The 21,102-nt window shown below is 38.2% G+C and overlaps 1 protein-coding gene across 13 annotated transcripts in view; it reads right to left on the bottom strand.

The window, feature by feature from the left end:
• RGS7 (regulator of G protein signaling 7) overlaps positions 1 to 21,102 on the bottom strand; it is a 425,240-nt gene that overhangs the window by 68,890 nt on the left and 335,248 nt on the right. For all 13 annotated transcript variants that reach the window (XM_073216755.1, XM_073216756.1, XM_073216753.1 and 10 more), the window contains 3 exons: positions 2,261 to 2,325; positions 1,331 to 1,407; positions 1,147 to 1,228 (listed from right to left, as the gene is read on the bottom strand). In XM_073216755.1, coding sequence (XP_073072856.1) covers positions 1,147 to 1,228; positions 1,331 to 1,407; positions 2,261 to 2,325 — 224 coding nt within the window. The remainder of the gene's footprint in view (positions 1 to 1,146; positions 1,229 to 1,330; positions 1,408 to 2,260; positions 2,326 to 21,102) is intronic.

Raw genomic sequence — 21,102 nt, 5'->3', positions numbered from 1 at the left:
GAGGATAGAGGCCATGGAAGCTAGAGCTGAGCCACCAGATGTCCAGGGGCAGAAAGTGGGCAAACATGGGAACATAAGGTACTTTCTGCTTAAAACAAATAAGCATGCAAAATCCTACCTCGTATCCTTGCAATACCTATGCGTGTGACCTCATAATCCTTTCTCACCAAGAGCAATAAAGCTCAAGCTGAATTTTGAGCAAGAAAGTCAGTTAAGTCTCAATTCTTATCTTTCATAAATTCAAAGAGAGTGGAAAATTCAGTATAGAATTTAACAACTGCATTGCTATACCAAGTTGAAATATATGTAAATAAGCCTTTGGAAGACAGACCTGTTTCAGTCTGATCCTGAATGAGTTGAGAAGAAAATTTTAGGGCATTCTCATCAATCTTGATTTGTCTTATGCTGTGAACCTATGATTTAATCTAATAATACATATGTAAATATAATTCCCCAATGCCTCATCTATATTTAAGGAAACATACAAAAGACAAAGACAGCATCAAAATGGAAAGAAATATATGAGATTAGACATGCTTTCTTATGAATGCTCATAACCATTGTTGATTCCTTACACAAAGTTTCCTGGTATTAATCAAGGACATTCCGTATTTGTTACTCTGAGTCACATGGTTTAACATTTTTATGTAAGAAAACCAGTAACGTTATGTATGTAGATGTCACGATCAGTTACATCGCTAAAAGTGTAAGCTGATTTGAATTTGAGCTATCTACAATGTGAGTCCACAAAAATTGACATGAAAAGCAGGTTAATAATAGGCTTTAAAAAGGAAAAATTAGAGAGGAACTACATTTTGACTTATACTTTTATCATCAATCCAGAAAAATGTAAATAGTGAGCCATGCAAAGCTGTTTTGCTGCGATCCTATTTCTTACAAGGGTATAAAAGTATCAACCCATCAAATGCCAACCATGAGTAAGCAAGTGATGCCATGGTGGAAAAATGTGTAGGTTTATAAATTAAATATTATGTGATGGAACTCTGCTCATCTTACACAAAAGTGGCAATCTTTTCTTAAGGAATTCACCAAGGCTTTGGGACGAGGGATGGGGTCGCCACATGGCCCCATACTTTGCAAAGGCTGAGCCAGTTGCTGCAGACAGCAGCAGGGGCGCGTGCTCACCACAGGCCTGTGAACGTCCCAGAACGCCCTCTCTTGGCTGTCAAGGATCTTCCTTTCGATCTTGTCCCTCTTCTTGTCCACTCTGTCAACATCGCAACAATGAACAATGAGTGTTAACTGCAGGGCCTCTCTGGACCCCAGGGGGTATCTTGAGCACACTTCCCCAAGACTCACAAGGACTCACTTAGCTTGTGCTTCTGCTTGCATGAAAATGAACTCCCACTTCCGGGCAAAGGCTCTCTGCAGCCTGGCCAGGCTCTCCTGGAAAACACACCATAGCTGAAGGCATTCTGGCGCTCGACTTCGCGACTGCCATCTAGTTTGTCCACCATGTGTATTTATCAAGCAAACAAGTACAGAATTCCTAAAGTTGGAAGTGCCCTCTGGTTCTGGTAAGTCAGACTCACTGAAGGCAGCTAATCCCCATTCACCATCAGAGGAAACAGGAAAATCTATCACCCATACTGATTTTTAGGAATAATTGACTCTAGAGAACACAACTAAAAGCCCACAATTCTAAAATTATCTAGTAATGAAAGAGTGCTCAGGTCTAATCCATGGGATTTTCTGTTTCCCCCAGCCCTGAGAAGCAGGAAGTAGTCATTCCACTGAGTCTGTCTATCCAGTTCTTGGCCATAATGCAAACCCGTGGCAGCCCCCCATCATTTCTGGTTGGCACTTCAAACTCAGCAAATTACAGCATAATGACTGCCCGAACAAATTACACCAGGTTAATTTTACCTGCTGGGAGATCAACCTGAGGATTTTGCACAAGTGATTTTTCCAGGGTAAATGCTCTTTCAGTCTCTAAGTTGGGATGTTTTCACTATAGATAGTATATATCTAAAGCTTTTACCCTTAAGTCCATTTAGCAAATAAAATATGCTTCCCCCTTTTATTCTGAGTTTGTGTGTTAGAGTTTCACTGTGCTCAAGGTGAATGAGGAGAGGCAGCAAGCAAGTTGGGCATTTCACTCAGTAAACTGCCTGATCCCTGGAAATCTGATCCTTAACCTCTGTACATGTAGGAAGGAAACACAGTCCTCAGAAATGACCACAGGCTTTATTCCTGTTTATGTCATGACTCGCTTTGCCAGCGAGTCCTTTGTACTTACAGCTTCGTAGTCTGCCAGCTCCAGCCTGGCCTTGTTTTGCATTGTTCTCTTACACAGGTAAACCGCTGGAAAGAAAAAAAAATCAATAATTTCTCAACTGCTTATAAACCCTGAGGCACTCACTAAAAATAGAATATAGCAGGATAAATCAAGACATATTGGTCTTTCTCCCCTTTTTCCCAGTTGTGATGTTCTATTTTTATCTTTCTTCTTGACAAAAACAAATAATGTGTATTGTTATTACAGAAATTCAAACATAATGGTATTTATGGGGTTAAAAGAAAAGAGACACGTTTAGAAACTTGGTAACCATTTTTTCTTTTTTATTAAATAGTCACAATTTTAGTGTCCTCCAAAAATAAAGGAAAAAAAATAAAGCCTTTTAAATAAGATATCAAATGAACTTAAAAATCTAGATATGTAATAACACCATTTTGCAAATTTCGTGAAGTGGCAATCATTGTTGGCACATTCAATTATTTCCATCTTCTGTCAATTGAAAGAAACTATTAATGGAGATGGAAGGCTTCTTGCCACCTCTTCTCTCCCAAGGGTCAATCATTTTGTCACCAAGAGGGAGGAGAGTATAATATATTCCAAACTACGGCGTGAGTACCTTTTACTTCTATTTTCCTGAGGATGAATATTTTTTGTAGTTTTCCTTAATACATGATGTTTGAGTCTCGTGGAATTCAAGACAAACTACATTCTAGATGCTGAGTAAATCCACTGGATGGGGAGTGTCCAACATTATTTTTCATAAGGTTAGCTCTGTGGGTTGCCGTGTCAATGCTGCCTTTGCACTAAGCTGCACCACCCTTAGTTTCTGATGATGAAACTCAGCTGATATCACTGTGGAACTGCCTTACACAGGAACTCTAAGACCATTGCAAACACTGGTGCTCTTTATTCAGAGAGCAGTTCATAAACTAGCCTCTCCAGTTTCCTTTGTGAAGGTCAAGGCAAAGGAGAGAGCCAGCCATAGAGCAAGCTGACTGCTCTACAAACACCAAGAACCCAGGGACATGATATGTGAACATCTGTTTCAATAATTCACCATATGGTTATTTTATTTCACTACTCTTATTAGTAGTGATTTCAAACTTAGTGATTTTCAAAATGACTAATTTTCAAAATTAGAAAAAGAACTAGAATTTATGGTATGCTTTGCTATAGTGTTTTTAAAATTAATTATAGTATTCACATTCCATTTAGAAACTATTTTTATCACAATTATTTAGATCCAGGCCTGCAGAGAAAGCTGTTGTCTTGGAAAAGTCAAGTGAGAAAACTTTGTCTTTATACATTAAAAAAAAATCTAAATTTGCTGAAACGAGTCTATCACAGCCTAAATCTTCCAAAAAGAAGGGCTGTGGCTACGTATCTTACTTCTGGTTTCCTTTGCCCTTGCCTATCATGGAGTGAGGCTTCTTCACTGGAGAGATGTTGATAACCACGGGTCTTCTGCCTTGACCAGCAGCAGAAACTTGGCCAATATCCTTCAGGATGACTACGTTGTTTTTCTCCCCACTGCTCTTAAGCTGCATCTCCAGTGTCTGAGGGAACCTGAGCCGCTTTATGAAATCTAAGTCAGAGACAAAACACTGGGCAACGTACAGGGAAGTCTCTTCAGGTGCTGTGTTTGAACCTAAGAAACCCTGATCCAAAATGGGGCAAGCCTTTCTCTGTCTTCCCAAGACTTAATCGTATTTCCAGCCCTCTTGGACTGATATTAGGACTCATAGATGGTGTTGGTAAAAATGTCATCTAATTCTGGAAAACTGCCCTAGTTTCTTGAGAAAAGAAATTATAAGCCAGATATCACCACCTTTCTTTCATTTGGCTAAATTCTATTGATTCCAGTAAAAGTACATCTTCTGAGTGAGTGGTGTGTGGCACCATCCTGTAATTTCCACACTGTACTAATGATTAATTCTAATCTAGTTTCGTGCAGGGTTTTCTGTGCAAGGTTATGGGGGGCAATTTTAGACAATTTCTGGGAAGTATGGCATGTAAATCAGTTCTTGCTTCTTACATCTACTCCAAGGTGCAAATATATTTTGTAATTTTATCTATGCAGTATGGATATATATTTAAGATCTCATGATTTCTGGATTTTTTAAAACCATATACTGAAATTATCTTTAATTTCCCTCTAAAGAAAACAAATAATTATCTTCTTTAAAAACAGAATTTCCAATATAATTCCTTGAAGCTATTTTAAATTCAGTATTAATACAGTACTATAAAATCTAATATTTATTTAATGATTCAGCCATTAAGAATGCATTTGTAAGACTAGATAAGGAGTAACAATAATTTAGGGAATTTTATTTTTTTAAACTTACAACTCAACAGCAACTGAAATATTAATTAATTTCAAGAGAAATTTTAAATCTTACATAAAATAACTAGAGAATATCTTATAAAAAGTTTTCTGACATGACATGTTAATAATTAAGACTGTGTTACTATAAAGTAGTAAATTCACTCTGGGATGGGATCAAATATGGGAAAATGCATCAAGATAGGAGAGGACTATTATGGTAACTGAACACCTGGGCTGTGAAAAATCTTCAAATATTTGCCTTGAAAGTCCAGTCTTAAGGAGAAAGAATTCCTTTAGGACATCTCTGGAATAAGAGACAAGAGCTACAGGTATGAACAGAATTAGAGCTGTGGACTACTGCCTCCTCCTTAAGGAAGAGGAATTATCATCTAAAGAGTCTACCATGGAGCCTACTTTATTTTAAGGATTCATAAAACAAGGGACTATATCGGTCAGTTGGCAAAAATGTTCTAACCAGTGGCTTGCAGGAACCTAACCCTGTATTTCCCCTAGGAATACGGGTCATATTCACTAATTCAATGTTAGTGGCAACTTTATAGAAATAACTACCACAAATAACAAGAATGGACTGTATGTGTTTGTGTCTTACTCCTTCTATTGGAGAACAATGATTAAAATGGATATTTTGTATAATATAAAGTACACCTACAAAAAACATTTAGAGGCTCTGCTAGGTATCTACAGCAACTCCTGGCTTTTCATTCTCTCATATGTAGCATTATTACCTCTTTTGCTTATAGCATGTAGTATATTTTTTAAACTAGTACTGTATCTAATTTTCAAATGTGGCATAATAAATACCATAATATAACTTGTCATGACATTTTTGAACCTCTGCTTTAATTAAAATATTAACTTTCAAGTAGATGTTTCATAACTGGGTCAAGGGTTTTTGATCTCTCCTTCTCTTACATTTATCAGGCAAAGCAATCAGTTCTTAGAACCAGTACCTTTTCCAAGAGTACCTTAATAAACCATCCAGTGGGAATGTGAAACCTAATCAATAATTCTAAAGGGCTATGTAGCTCTAAATGGATGACTGACTAATCTGTCCACTGAATCCAGATTAAGAGTCATGAATGGTACTTCTGGATGTCTGAATTTGTTTCCTCCTTATTCTCTTTTCTTGGCTTCCTACACAAAAGGAGTGACACATAGGCAGAATGGTATAAAATAATAGTATAACCAGAAGGATGAGGTTGACCTCCTAACTTACTGGCTAAATCACTCAAGACATTAGATTCTTACTATGCCTACTGTCTGGTCTTCTGATCGTCAATGTGGAAAGACAAATTCACAGAGATCAATGAGAGACCATGAGTGTAGTAGAAAAAGCAATGGTTCATCAGTTTTGAGATCTGAGGCTCTGGCTGCCCTCATTGATTTGGACAAGTCACTTAACCTCCCTGAGACTCCAATTGGTCACCTGTGTAATGGGATAAAAATGCCTGCTGCACCTGTTCCTATATCCCTGACCTGACTGAGGTTAGGGATATAGGAGAGGATGTACTGGGGAGCACTGTACTAACTCCCAGGGGAAAGTAATCCATGGAAGTATTAGATATACTGTCCTTTAAATTCACAGGAGAAGGCTCTACTTAAAAGAAAATTACAGAGAGCGCTTGTACAAGTGAAATATCCTTTTAAAAGCCTTGTTGGGGCTCTGGAGCCAAGATGGTGGCGTGAGTAGAGCAGCAGAAATCTCCTCCCAAAACCACATATATCTATGAAAATATAACAAAGACAACTCTTCCTAAAATAGAGACCAGAGGACACAGGACAACATCCAGACCACATCCACACCTGCGAGAACCCAGCGCCTCACAAAGGGGGTAAGATACAAGCCCCAGCCTGGCAGGACCCGAGCGCCCCTCCCCCTAGCTCCCGGCAGGTGGAGAGGAGTCACCAGGGAGGGAGAGGGAGCCCAGGACTGCTGAACACCCAGGCCCAGACATCCAGACCAGAGCGCAGACACAGTGCATACATGGGCTCCTGGATACTAGGGAAACAGGGCAGCAAGACTGATGAGCGGGTCCCTGAGGCCGGTGTCTGAGGACAAAGAAAAGGGAATGGCCATTTTTTTTTTTTTTTTGGCGAGTGCTTTTTGGGAGTCTTAAAGGGACAGGGACCCCAATACAAGGGAAACAGGGAAGCAAGACCAGTGAGCGGGTACCTGAGACTGGCGCCTGAGGACAAAGAAAATCGTGCATTTTTCTTTCTCTTTTTAAAAAATTATTTATGTATTCATTTATTATTTTTTTTTGTTGCTGTTATTGTTTTGGTTTGGAGAATGCTTTTTGGAAGTCTTAAAGGACAGGGCAGGACACTTAGTCCAGAGGCAGGGAATCTGGGGATCTCTGGGCACTCAAACCCCCTGGCCAGCAGGGAGCACAGAGGCCCCTTACAGAGATAAATAGCCTCCTGGCCACTCCCCCTCCAATGGGGCTCCAACATTTTGGAGGAGCAGCCCGAGCCAGGCCACGACCACCGCAACAGGGAGATAAACTCCACAGCAGCCGGACAGGAAGCAGAAGCCCTGTCTGCGCACAGCTGCCCAGCACAAGCCACTAGAGGTCGCTATTCTCCCAGGAGAGGAAGGCCACAAACCAACAAGAAGGAAAGCTCTTCCAGCGGTCACTCGTACCAGCTCTGCAAACTATCTCTATCACCATGAAAAGGAAAAACCACAAGGAGACAAAGATCACAGAGACAACACCTGAGGAGACAGACCTAACCAGTCTTCCTGAAAAAGAATTCAAAATAAAAATCATGAACATGCTGGCGGAGATGCAGAGAAAAATGCAAGAGCAATGGCATGAAGTCCGGAGGAAGATCACAGATGTCAGGAAGATCACAGAAGTGAAACAAACCCTGGAAGGATTTATACTCAGAATGGATAAGAGGCAAGAGGCCATTGAAGGAATAGAAACCAGAGAACAGGAACGTATAGAAGCTGACATAGAGAGAGATAAAAGGATCTCCAGGAACGAAACAATACTAAGAGAACTATGTGACCAATCCAAAAGGAACAATATCTGCATTATAGGGGTACCAGAAGAAGAAGAGAGAGGAAAAGGGATAGAAAGTCTCTTTGAAGAAATCATTGCTGAAAACTTCCCCAAACTGGGGGAGGAAATAATCAAACAGACCACGGAAATACACAGAACCCCTAACAGAAAGGATCCAAGGAAGACAACACCAAGACACATAATAATTAAAATGGCAAGGATCAAGGACAAGGAAAGAGTTTTAAAGGCAGCTAGAGAAAAAAGGGTCACCTATAAAGGAAAGCCCATCAGGCTAAGATCAGACTTCTCGACAGAAACCCTACAGGCCAGAAGAGAATGGCATGATATATTTAATACAATGAAACAGAAGGGCCTTGAACCAAGGATACTGTATCCAGCACGACTATCATTTAAATATGATGGCGGGATTAAACAATTCCCAGACAAGCAAAAGCTGAGGGAATTTGCTTCCCACAAACCACCTCTACAGGGCATCTTACAGGGACTGCTCTAGATGGGAGCACTCCTAAAAAGAGCACAGAACAAAACACCCAACATATGAAGAATGGAGGAGGAGGAATAAGAAGGGAGAGAAGAAAAGAATCTCCAGACAGTGTATATAACAGCTCAATAAGTGAGATAAGTTAGGCAGTAAGATACTAAAGAGGCTAATCTTGAACCTTTGGTAACCACGAATTTAAAGCCTGCAATGGCAATAAGTACATATCTCTCAATAGTCAGCCTAAATGTAAATGGATTTAATGCACCAATCAAAAGACACAGAGTAATAGAATGGATAAAAAAGCAAGACCCATCTACATGCTGCTTACAAGAAACTCACCTCAAACCCAAAGACATGCACAGACTAAAAGTCAAGGGATGGAAAAACATATTTCAGGCAAACAACAGTGAGAAGAAAGCAGGGGTTGCAGTACTAATATCAGATAAAATAGACTTCAAAACAAAGAAAGTAACAAGAGATAAAGAAGGACACTACATAATGATAAAGGGCTCAGTCCAACAAGAGGATATAACCATTCTAAATATATAAGCACCCAACACAGGAGCACCAGCATATGTGAAACAAACACTAACAGAACTAAAGAGGGAAATAGACTGCAATGCATTCATTTTAGGAGACTTCAACACACCACTCACCCCAAAGGATAGATCCACCAGGCAGAAAATAAGTAAGGACACAGAGGCACTGAACAACACACTAGAACAGATGGACCTAATAGACATCTACAGAACTCTACATCCAAAAGCAACAGGATATACATTCTTCTCAAGTGCACATGGAACATTCTCCAGAATAGACCACATACTAGCTCACAAAAAGAGCCTCAGTAAATTTCAAAATATTGAAATACTACCAACCAATTTGTAGAATAAATTCTACAAAGAAAACGAAAAGGACCACAAACACATGGAGGCTTAACAACATGCTTCTAAATAATCAATGGATCAATGAACAAATCAAAATAGAGATCAAGGAATATATAGAAACAAATGACAACAACAACACAAAGCCCAAACTTCCATGGGACAGAATAAAATACCTTGGAATAAACCTAACCAAGGAAGTGAAAGACCTATACCCTGAAAACTACAAGTCACTCTTAAGAGAAATTAAAGGGGACACTAACAAATGCAAACTCATCCCATGCTCATGGCTAGGAAGAATTAATATCATCAAAATGGCCATCCTGCCCAAAGCAATATACAGATTTGATGCAATCCCTATCAAATTACCAGCAACATTCTTCAATGAACTGGAACAAATAATTCAAAAATTCATATGGAAATACCAAAGACTCCGAATAGCCAAAGCAATCCTGAGAAAGAAGAATAAAGTAGGGGAAATCTCACTCCCCAACTTCAAGCTCTACTACAAAGCCATAGTAATCAAGACAATTTGGCACTGGCACAAGAACAGAGCCACAGACCAGTGGAACAGATTAGAGACTCCAGACATGAACCCAAACATGTATGGTCAATTAATATTTGATAAAGGTGCCATGGACATACAATGGCGAAATGACAGTCTCTTCAACAGATGGTGCTGGCAAAACTGGACAGCTACATGTAGGAGAATGAAACTGGACCATTGTGTAACCCCATACACAAAAGTAAATTCAAAATGGATCAAAGACCTGAATGTAAGTCATGAAACCATAAAACTCTTAGAAAAAAACACAGGCAAAAACCTTATAGACATAAACATGAGTGACCTCTTCTCGAACATATCTCCCCGGGCAAGGAAAACAACAGCAAAAATGAACAAGTCGGACTATATTAAGCTGAAAAGCTTCTGTACAGCAAAAGACACCATCAATAGAACAAAAAGGAACCCTACAGTATGGGAGAATATATTTGTAAATGACAGATCCGATAAAGGCTTGACGTCCAAAATATATAAAGAGCTCACATGCCTCAACAAACAAAAAAGAAATAATCCAATTAAAAAATGGGCAGAGGAACTGAAGACAGTTCTCCAAAAAAGAAATACAGATGGCCAACAGACACATGAAAAGATGCTCCACATCGCTAATTATCAGAGAAATGCAAATTAAAACTACAATGAGGTATCACCTCACACCAATAAGGATGGCTGCCATCCAAAAGACAAACAACAACAAATGTTGGCGAGGCTGTGGAGAAAGGGGAACCCTCCTACACTGCTGGTGAGAATGTAAATTAGTTCACCCACTGTGGAAAGCAGGACAGAGGTTCATCAAAATGCTCAAAACAGACCTACCATTTGACCCAGGAATTCCACTCCTAGGAATTTACCCTAAGAATGCAGCAATCAAGTTTGAGAAAGACAGATGCACCCCTATGTTTATCGCAGCACTATTTACAATAGCCAAGAATTGGAAGTAACCTAAATGTCTATCGGTAGATGAATGGATAAAGAAGATGTGGTACATATACACAATGGAATACTACTCAGCCATAAGAAGAGGGCAAGTCCTACCATTTGCAGCAACATGGATGGAGCTGGAGGGTATTATGCTCAGTGAAATAAGCCAAGTGGAGAAAGAGAAATACCAAATGATTTCACTCATCTGTGGAGTATAAGAACAAAGGAAAAACTGAAGGAACAAAATAGCAGTGGAATTACAGAACCCAAAAATGGACTAACAGGTACCAAAGGGATAGGGACTGGGGAGGATGGGTGGGTAGGGAAGGATAAGGGGTGAAGAAGAAAGGGGATATTAAGATTAGCATGCATGGGGGGGAGGGAGAAAGTGGAGGGCTGTACAACACAGAGAAGACAAGTAGTGATTCTACAACATTTTGCTATGCTGATGGACAGTGACTGTAAAGTGGTTTATAGGGGGGACCTGGTATAGGGGAGAGCCTAGTAAACATAATATTCTTCATGTAAGTGTAGATTAAAGATAAAAAAAAGAAAGAAAAGGGGAATTACTCCTTAATAGGATAAAACTAACTGTAAATCTACGATTAACGCATGCTTTAAATATCCTTAATTTTGATCACTTAAAGGATGTCAGATGATCGGCTATGGAAAAACACTTTTCTGATAATATTCCTTTCTCTTAAAAAAAAAAAACAAGCAGTTCCTGTGTGGTGACCTCCAATGAGTTCTACACAATGGTATAAAGGGCATATCAAAGTGTGGGCAAAGGGTCTGTTTGTGTTTATACAGAGGATCAAAGCCTAATTTGGCTACCCAGAAAATGAACTAAGATACGATATGAAAAAGAATTTCCAACATCAGCACTCTCTGGAGGACTCATACCAGAAGATGATCATCAAAAAACCTCAACAAAGATCCAGGCGATGCTGCAGTTGTAGCTGCATACATCCCACCGGTTCCTGGACTTGCCATTGGAATGAAGAAGGAGATATCTAAGCTGGCCTGTGCTTTCAGTAAAACAACAAATTTGACTGGATCTATACTCTTGGAACTCAACCAAGAATTAGGAGAAGTGCAAGTTGTAGCGCTCCAAAATCTTACAACTACAGACTATCTACTGTTAAAAGAACATATGGGATGGGAACAGTTCCCAGGAATGGGTTGTTTCAATTTGTCCGATTTCTCTCAGACTGTTCAAGTACAGTTGGACAATATCCATCATATCATAGTCAAATTTTCACAAATGCCTAGGTGCCTAACTGGTCTTCTTGGCTCCACTGGAGATGGTTGGAAATTATAGATCTGCTTTGGTTATGTAACTGTATTCCTATTATGTTAATGTGTGTGCACAATTTAATTAGTAGTTTAAAACCTATACATGCTTAAGTTACTCTACAAGAAGATATGTCAAAGAAATAATCAATCCTCTCATGTTTTCTTCTGTCTGCTACCTCTATAGCTTTTCTTCTTCCTTCCTAATTACAACACTTAAATAGAATTCGTGCCTCATATCGAATTTACCGAGTATCATAATTCCTCCAAGTGGTAAACATACCTCAAGACAAATGCTGGACATAGAAGCCACAGGGCATAAATCTGCAAAGAAGTAAAAAGCTAACCTTTTCAAACAATATGGCTTCTCTCTCACTTACCCACTTTACATCTCCCTGTATGGCCCTGGAGGATGACTGGTTAGCCAGAGACGGGTAAGATTCCTCAAGGGAGGAACAACCTAAGATAAGCACAGTCGCAGGGGGGCCATCAGGTGAGAAATTGGGGATCAACAGTGGTGAGGCTTAGAACCTCACCCCCCCCCTGTTGTGAGAGAAATCTTCTGCATCTGTGGATGTTTTAATGCCCTTGTCTATCTTGGATTAACACATAGCCTTCAGGCACACACCTGATCATCTACAATTGCTCTCTTACAACACTAAACTATGTTTTCTACCTTTATCTTGCATCTACCTACTACTTCAGCATTTTATTAAAAATAAAAATAATAATAATAATAAAGGGAGAAATGTGGGATCCACATATAAATCAAGTATAAAAATCAAACAAATATTCATATTTGACCTGATTGTTTATAGTTCATAATGCGTGATCAAAACCGAAAGTTTCTGTGATGACTGCCCTTGTACTGTTCACCATGTAAGAGCTTATTCACTATGTAAGAATTTGTTCACCATGTAAGAACTTGTTCATTATGCTTCAGAAGATTGGAGACTGATGAGAATTAGGCTTGAGATGGATTAATGATTGTGCATTGAGCATTGAGTCCCCTATACAGAATTTTATTGTTGTTAACAACCATTTGATCAATAAATATGAGAGATGCCCTCTCAAAAAAAAAAAAAAGCCTTGTTGGGTATGGATTTTTATATAAAGTTAATATTTTTTAAAAGAGACACTAAAAGAGTCCCCTTGTGAGTTTTTTAGTGTCTCATTTGCTAGGTATCTGCTTTGTGTAGAACTGCCATGAAGTAACACTGCCAAGAATTTTAAATAATAAAGATTAAGTACATATATCTTGTTGTGTCTGGAGTGCACTGCCCAATGAGTTTGAAATCTTCTCCAAATTTTATCTTAAAATAGATTTCAATCTTGAACACATGACCAGTTTTTTTTCCTAACAAGCAATTTGGTACCATTCAATTCTATGTTTTTATTTTTAATTTTGTTCTTCAGTCTTTTTACTTTCTCATTCTTTTTTATTCTTAATATTTATCACTTCAGTACTGAAAACCTATATACAACTAAGTGATCAATATTTTCTGTTAATAACTTTCAGATATCTAGGCTTTTGGAGGGCAAAAAAAAAGAAAACAGTTCATTTCCAATTCCTTTATTTATTCATTCAATAAACATTTACTAATGCCTACTACATGGCATGTTCTGATCTAGGTGATGAGGGCGCAGCTTGGAACAAAATGGACAAGGGTCCTATCGAGTGGGGTCACCTTCTAGAGAAGTTCAAGTGAAGATGGCTTGGAAGGGGTAGCGACTTCCATCCGCAGAGCACAGGGCGGTGGGGAGGTCGGGGTAGCGGTCAGGGGCCGTCGTAGTGCTGTCCTATACCTGCAGAGAGCGCCATCACACCGATTTCTCTTTTGTCTCATCTGGTAAAACTAAAAGATGGTAGTTTTACAAAGATTTTAAGAATCTTAAGGGTTTGAGAAGGTTTATGTGGAATAACTTCATTTGGCTCCTAAGTATCTTCAGTTCCTGGAGAGTCTCTGCCTTTAAGGTGAGAAACAGACAATGAAAGAGAGAGAGATGAGTGTGTGAGGCTATTGGCTGCTTCCTTCCTGCAGAGAGGTGTCCACTAGGTGCCAGTCTTCTTCTAAGCCTCAGGGACAAAGTGATGAGCCCAGAGGATCATCAGGGTTCTTAGCTTCTCTGTCCTGGTCTAAAGTGTGACAGACAATGGATGGTACTATGAATAATGTAGTAACAATGCTTGTATTTACAGAATGTTCTTCATTTGCCAGGAACTACTCAAGGGACCATACAATACTTTGGCCACACTTGATAAGCAGGTGCTATTAACTCCTCATTTTGCAGATGAGGCAACATATAGGTAGGATGAGATGAAGTAATTCTTGGTTGAACCATGAGTCAAAGTCAAGTGTTAGACACTGGAACCCATGTGGTTAATCACTGGGCCGTGACACTGGGCAGAATGGGAGGTGGGAAGAAGACAAGAAGGTATGCGAGGGTCTGAGTTGCTTTAGATTGTAGACTCCACAAAAACCGCTCTGAAGAGGTAACTTTTGAGTTGGGACCTAAAGTGGGAGAAGGAGCCAGCTTTAGAAAGCTCTGGGGGTAAAGAGCACCCAGCAGAGAACATACAGCAGGAGGACTTCCCTGAGCAGGGAATCAGCAGGGTGTATTCAAGGAAATGCCAGGATGGGGGCCAGCAGGCAGCTGAGTACTGGAGAGGAGCAGGAGGTAATGTCGGAGTGCCAGGCTGATCCCTGAAGACGGGAAATCTGGCTGTGGCTACAGTGTGCCATCTAGCATATGGGAACAACCAGGGTTGTAAGGGAGAGGAGTGAAATGAAGTAACTCACATTAAAAGATCACTCAAGATTACATGAGGCAAATGATTATAAGAAAGCGAGAGTGGATAACACAATTTTTGATAATAACAATAATAATAATAACACTTATGCATAGTTGTTATCTTAATGATAGCTAAATACATTTATTTTTGTTGCAAAATAACCCACCTCATTTCTATTATTTATCTGAAGAGAGAGCAATCTGATATGACTCATGTGGTGAATCTGAAACTCGAACACAGAACATCCTAGAAGATGGAGAATCAGAAAAGAGCTCTGACAGTGTTTTGTGGTAACCCCTCCCAATGTACATTAGAGATTGATGGTGGCTGAGAGAAGCAGTCAATAGGATGGAAATAGCTTATTTTAACAGTGACTTGGCCAGCCTATGTGCAATTCCCTCTCAAAGTTTCTATCTCTTATTTCCTAACTCCTATTTGTCAAACAAAAACTAGATTGCAGAGTCTTGGATCCCCCACCCCCTTGGAACTTCTCTCCTCAGTTCTTCAGAGCAGCCTTAGTAAATGAAATCATCTGTTTCCTGACTGACAGAACTGCAATGACCTGTGAGGTCTTTTCTTTTTAGGAGAAGATAATTCTAATGCTAATAATAGCTCAAAGATAATAATAGGGATAACAAAAATGATAATAATATACAGTTAACACTTATCTAACTCTTGCTAAGTACCAGACATTGTTTTAATGCTTTACAAATTATAGGCAGACTTGGGCGATATTGCAGATGTTTCCAGTTCACTGCAACAAAATGAATATCGCCATAAAGTGAGTCCAATGAATATTTTATTTTCCCAGTGCATATAAAAGTTATGTTTTATACTATATTGTAGTCTATTAAATGTGCAAAAGCATTATGTCTAAAAAAATCAATGCATATACATTAATTAAAAAATACTGTATTGCTAAGAAATGCTAGCCTTCTCTCCTTCCATACAATCAATCATAATATAAGTTGGTGACGGAGATAGTAGTACAGCATAGAGAATATAGCCAATGATTCTGTAACATCTTCCTATGTTGACAGATAGTAACCTCAGTAGAGGGAGTGAGGATTTAATTATATGGGTAACTGTTGTACCACTATGTTGTATATTTGAAACCAATATAAGATTGTATATTAACAATACCTCAATTAAGAAAAAAAGAAGTGCTAACCATCATTTGAGCTTTCAGGAAATTGCAATCTTTTGCTAGTGGAGGGTCTTGCCTCCATGGCTAACCCTTCAATGGCTTGATGGCTGCTGACTAACTCACAGTGGTGGTTGTTGAAGGTTGGGGTGGCTATGACAATTTCTTAAAATAAGAGAATAAAGTTTGCCATATAGATTGACTCTTCTTTTCATGAATGATTTCTTTGTGGCATGCGATGCCATATGGTAGCATTTTATCCACAGAACTTCTTTCAAAATTGGAGTCAGTCTTCTCAGATGCTGCCACTGCTTTATCAACCAAGGTTCATGTAATATTCCATATCCTCTGTTATCATTTCCACAGTCTTCACAGCATCTTCACGAGGAGCAGATTCTATCTCAAGAAATCAGTCTCTTTAATCATCCATAAGAAGCAACTCCTCATCCATTCTAGTTTCATCATGAGATCATAGCAATTCAGTCACATCTTCAGTCTCCACCTCTAATTCTAGTTCTCTTGCTATTTCCACAGCTCCACTTACTACCTCCACTGAAGTCTTGAGCCCCTCAAAGTCATCCATGAAGGTTGGAATCAACTTCTTCCAAACTCCTGTTAGTTTTGATATTTTGACCTCCTCTCATGAATCATGAATGGTCTAAATGGCATCTAGAATGGGGAATCCTTTCCAGAAGGTTTTCAATATAGTTTGCTCAGATCCATCAGATGAATCACTCCCTATGGTAGCCATACCTTTATGAAATGTATTTCTTCAATAATAATACTTGAAAGTCAGAACAATTCTTTGATCCATGGAATGCACAATGGATGCTGTATTAGCAGGAATGAAAACAACTTTCATCTCATTGTCCATCTCCATCAGAGCTCTTGGATGACCAGGTGCCTTGTCAATGAGCAGTAACATTCAGAAAGGAATCTTTCTTTCTGAGCATAGGTGTCAACAGTGGGCTTAAAATATTCAGTAAACCATGTTTCACAGTCACCAGGCTTTGTTGTTTCATCTCTGGAGCACAGGCTGAGTAGATTTAGTGTGATTCTAAAGGGCCCTAGGGTCTTCAAAATGGTCAATGAGCACTGGCTTCAACTTCAAGTCATCTGCTGCAATAGTCCCTAAAAAGAGAGTCAGCCTGTCCTTTGAGGTTTTGAAGCCAGGCATTAAGATCTTCTCTCTAGCTAAGGAAGTCCTAGATAGAATCTTCTCCCAATAGAAGGCATTGTTTGTTTCACTTGAAAATCTGTTGTTTGTATAGCTACCTTCATTAATGATCTTAGCTAAACTTAGCACTTACTGTCTGCCAATGGGCTTAGAATTCTTCTAGTTAAGATCATCAAGAAATAAGTGAACCACATTGTTCCACAAACCCAAGATAAACATACAGTGGGTAACAGGGCATTCTCAGTTGAACAGATGAGGAATCATTTTTTAAAGTCAGTAAATTGATGCCTTTTCTAATTGGGTCACCTCAACATGATCTGTCCTCTCTGAGCCAGATGCCTGAGAAATGGGAATTTTTATGTATTTTTTTTCTGCTTTCACAGTGTGTTTGTGAAGGAAATAATCAATATAAAGGTCTTGCAAATGTATAAGGTATGATGTAAATTTAAGATTAAATGTATCTGCAATGGAACTGATCATCAGCTTTTTTAGTCAAGCCTGATTATAGTTCTAAGTGTAACTCAGATTCGAAAGAACATACATTTTTAGAAATAGAATTTGACTTCATGACCTTAGCAAAAGCTTTATTTTTAATATCAACGGTATATTTATAATTTGGCATCTCTCCATAATGCCTACATTTCTTTAAGCTATGGTCAGCCAAACAATATTAAGAAATTAAAATGGATGCATTTTTTTCAAATGTAGCATGTAATTTTATATTAGTTTAAATGTATTCATTGTTCATTAATTCATTCAATGTGCCAAATAACGTTCTAGACACTAAGATACAGAGATAAACAATTTGGTCTATGCTCCTAGTCTCCTATTCCTTATGTTAAACTGGGAGGAGGCAGATGCATAGGTAAACAATAATTACTTTTAACATTTTGCTGTACATTTCATAGAAAGGGAAAAACCACCATAACTGTCCATGATATTTTTAGCACACAAGTCATTTCATGTATTTCCTTTGAGGCTGACAGTAATGGTTTGAGTTAAAAAACATAGGTTTATTATATTTTTAAATTAGATATGAAAGAGAATGGAAAAGACTTTGGCTGAAGTTCTCGGAGCTAGCAATGGAAGATCCAGGGCTCAATGAAAGGCTTTAGGACAATCAGTCCCAAGGGTGCCTGCGACTCAGAGAATGGGAGGATCTTATCATCATCCAGTAAGTGATGGCCCCTGGGGATGGCAGCTCCTGGTAAAAAACCCTCACACCGCTTCCTTATTTAGTGTTCATATAAGTTAATTAAATCAGAGTGTGTATAATGCATTCTATAATTAAATGTAAATGGTTCCCTTAGCATATCTTAGATTCTCTCATACACTTGGCTTCCTTCCATCCTTGTTTGAGACTCATAACAATTACATGTCCATTTAGAATATGAGAATAAAGCCAAGTATTATAAATTGCCTTCATCATCTGACACATTCTGATTTATAACATCTTACAATAATGTCTCTTAAAATCTCTCCAAAAATCCTAGGACAAGGGCTATTTTTGTGTTCCTGCTTGACTGTAATCTCAGGCTTCACGGGGCAAACATTTCCCATTGAAATTCAGAGATGGTCATCTCAGATATTTACATCTGAGGAAATTACCAATTGAGCCATGGATCACTGGCATTTTCAGAGTTAAATATTGTGCCATTGGACCACCTGTTAGATTCTAGGAACCAAGATTCTTCATCTATCCCTTCATTCACTCACTCAATAAATCTTTATTGAACAACTACTAAAATTCTGGATGTTGTACTAGGAACAGGCATACAAAGTTAAATTAAGATTTAGTCTTCAAACTTAAGTGGCTCATACTCCATGCAAAGAGGCAGTTGGCTGACCCAGACAGCAGGACCATCCTCTGACCCGGGCAAAGTGGAGGTCAAGGAAGGCTTTCCTCAATTAGTGATAATGTTTGCCGGGTCCTAAAGGTCCAGCAGTGTTAATCTAGCCATGAACTTTTTACATGACTCAGCTTTTCTTTGATTCTCTTATGCTTTGCTCTGTGGGCATAAATGCATTATGATACACAGATACACATAAGTCCTTAAGAAAAAAATTCTTCTAGCTTCCTGGTAAAGTAGCAGAAGGGTTTTTACACAGAGGAGGATGGTAGAACTCAACTTCCTGTCTTTTCCCTTATTTATTTAGTTTATGCATATTTCTCCCATTGTAGTACCAGAAAACAAATATTTAACCATACTTCTATGGAAGTTACTTTTGAATAAGTCTTAATATCATTCCCTATCCAGTCATGCTCCAAGAATGCCCTATTTGAAACAGTGAGTCTTAAATGCTTTTGCTCATGTACTTATTTCAGAAAAAGAAAAAAACTAGAAAAGCATATTTTTAATTTGACTCTAAAATTTTCAACATAAATTCAAATATTCACAAATCACATAATTCTAAAGTGTTGCAAACATTCACATTGAAAATAAAACTGTTAAATCACTCTTTTAAGTGTTTCCAATGGGCTCCAAATATTAAAGAAAATACGTGAACAAACTTCTGTGGGGGAAATGGGCATTATTCTTTCTTCTTCCTGAACTCATGTATCAATTACATTCTCTCTACAGAATTGATTCATTAGTCCTCCCTGTAACAACAATATATTTATAAATTAATTGAAATTTTAAAATTTCCTATGATTGTAAGTCTCCTATGCAAATTTCTTCTGATTTCAGTTGTCTATACAATTATTATTAATCTATAGTTCAGGAAAATAAAATAAATATATTGCAAATTTTTCTAAATATATCTATTTTTAAATGAAATCTTATTGCAAAACTTTTCCCTAGTATAAAACCCTTTACCTAACAGGAAAATTTTTATGACACTTACAAAGACTACTTTAAAAAAACTTGAAGAAATATAGTCCCTTAATATCTATAGTCCCTCTGAATGCCTTGAAGAGTCTGTGACTGCCTCTAGAGGAAAATGTAACCCAGTTCTGGTTTGAAATTTCCATTGAGACAATTTTCTTGTCTGAGAGAGCATATTATTTTGAAGTGTGATTTGAAGTTATTAAACACATAAGATACAGACATTTTTCATAACTGATCTATTATTGTTGCATGCCATTTTCACTTTGAAACTCCAAAATTTTTTTCAAATGATCAGCATTTGGGGGGATGGCATTTACCAATTTCTTATCACTGCTTCTTGCATTTCATCCTTTCTTTCTTGGTCTAATTTCCAAGATATAAACATAAGCCTTTCCCTGTTTTTGGGAGAGGGAAGTCAGAGTGGAGGAAAGCATGGAATCCACTGAATTTTTTTAGAGGAATAGTTAAAACATGAGCTAAAAGGAAGCAATGTACAACTTTCTCCCAGAAATGAGCAGGCCTGTTAAAGGCACAGAGCTCTGACATTCCTTAAAGCATGTTTTGCTGCATTTTCTGTGTGGTTCACATGTAACAACAGCTACTCTGCAATGCACAGACATATATCCATACTTGAGGAATGAGTATAAAATAAACTTATTTTTTCTGTAGCTTTGGACTAAGTCTAATCATTTAGAGTAATACCATGAGAATTTTTATTGAAATACATGCTTGTTACCTGCAGTTTTACTACGGGATAACCTTTTTTTCTGTTTCTTTCTTTCTAAATCTCTGTTGTTCTCAAATTGCCCAGAGAGATTCAGCAATAGTAATTGAGATTCTAGAAAGTCTGCTTTAAAAGAGAATATTTTCCCTTTATTATGGATTAGCTGAACAAAGAAGGTTTGGAAGAGTTTATGTCCATTGCCTAACACAGTATATCGATCAGTAGTCAACTGTGCTAGATTGTGTGGGAAATGAGCCTTAGCTGGTAGAAACTAATAAAGGCATATGGATATAAACACATTTTTAAAAGCATTAAATAAAAGGCAATTCATATTCTTTCCAATTTCAGTGCATAACGCATATTACTTAAAGTGTTTTACACTTCGCTAAATATACCAACACCATAAATGATACTAAAATATTGCAGAGCACCTACTATTAAAGATTCCCAGTAGCTAGTACTTTTGTCAGTTCAGAGGGCAAATAAGTTAAAGGCCATGAGGTGCTAAAATGATCTGTATCACTCTAACTATGAACCTGGAAGCTTAGAATGCGCACCTAAAAATCAATTTACAGGTTCCGAGGAAACCAAGGAAGATATTTCAGGACAAGAATAATGTGATTTGCAAATCAAAATCCACTTACGACTGTTGCCT

This window comes from Manis javanica, chromosome 11 (genome assembly GCF_040802235.1).
Source record: "Manis javanica isolate MJ-LG chromosome 11, MJ_LKY, whole genome shotgun sequence".
NCBI classification, from domain to species: domain Eukaryota; kingdom Metazoa; phylum Chordata; class Mammalia; order Pholidota; family Manidae; genus Manis; species Manis javanica.
Note: the sequence above shows the minus strand (reverse complement) of the source record. Positions and strands in the feature narration are given on the sequence as shown.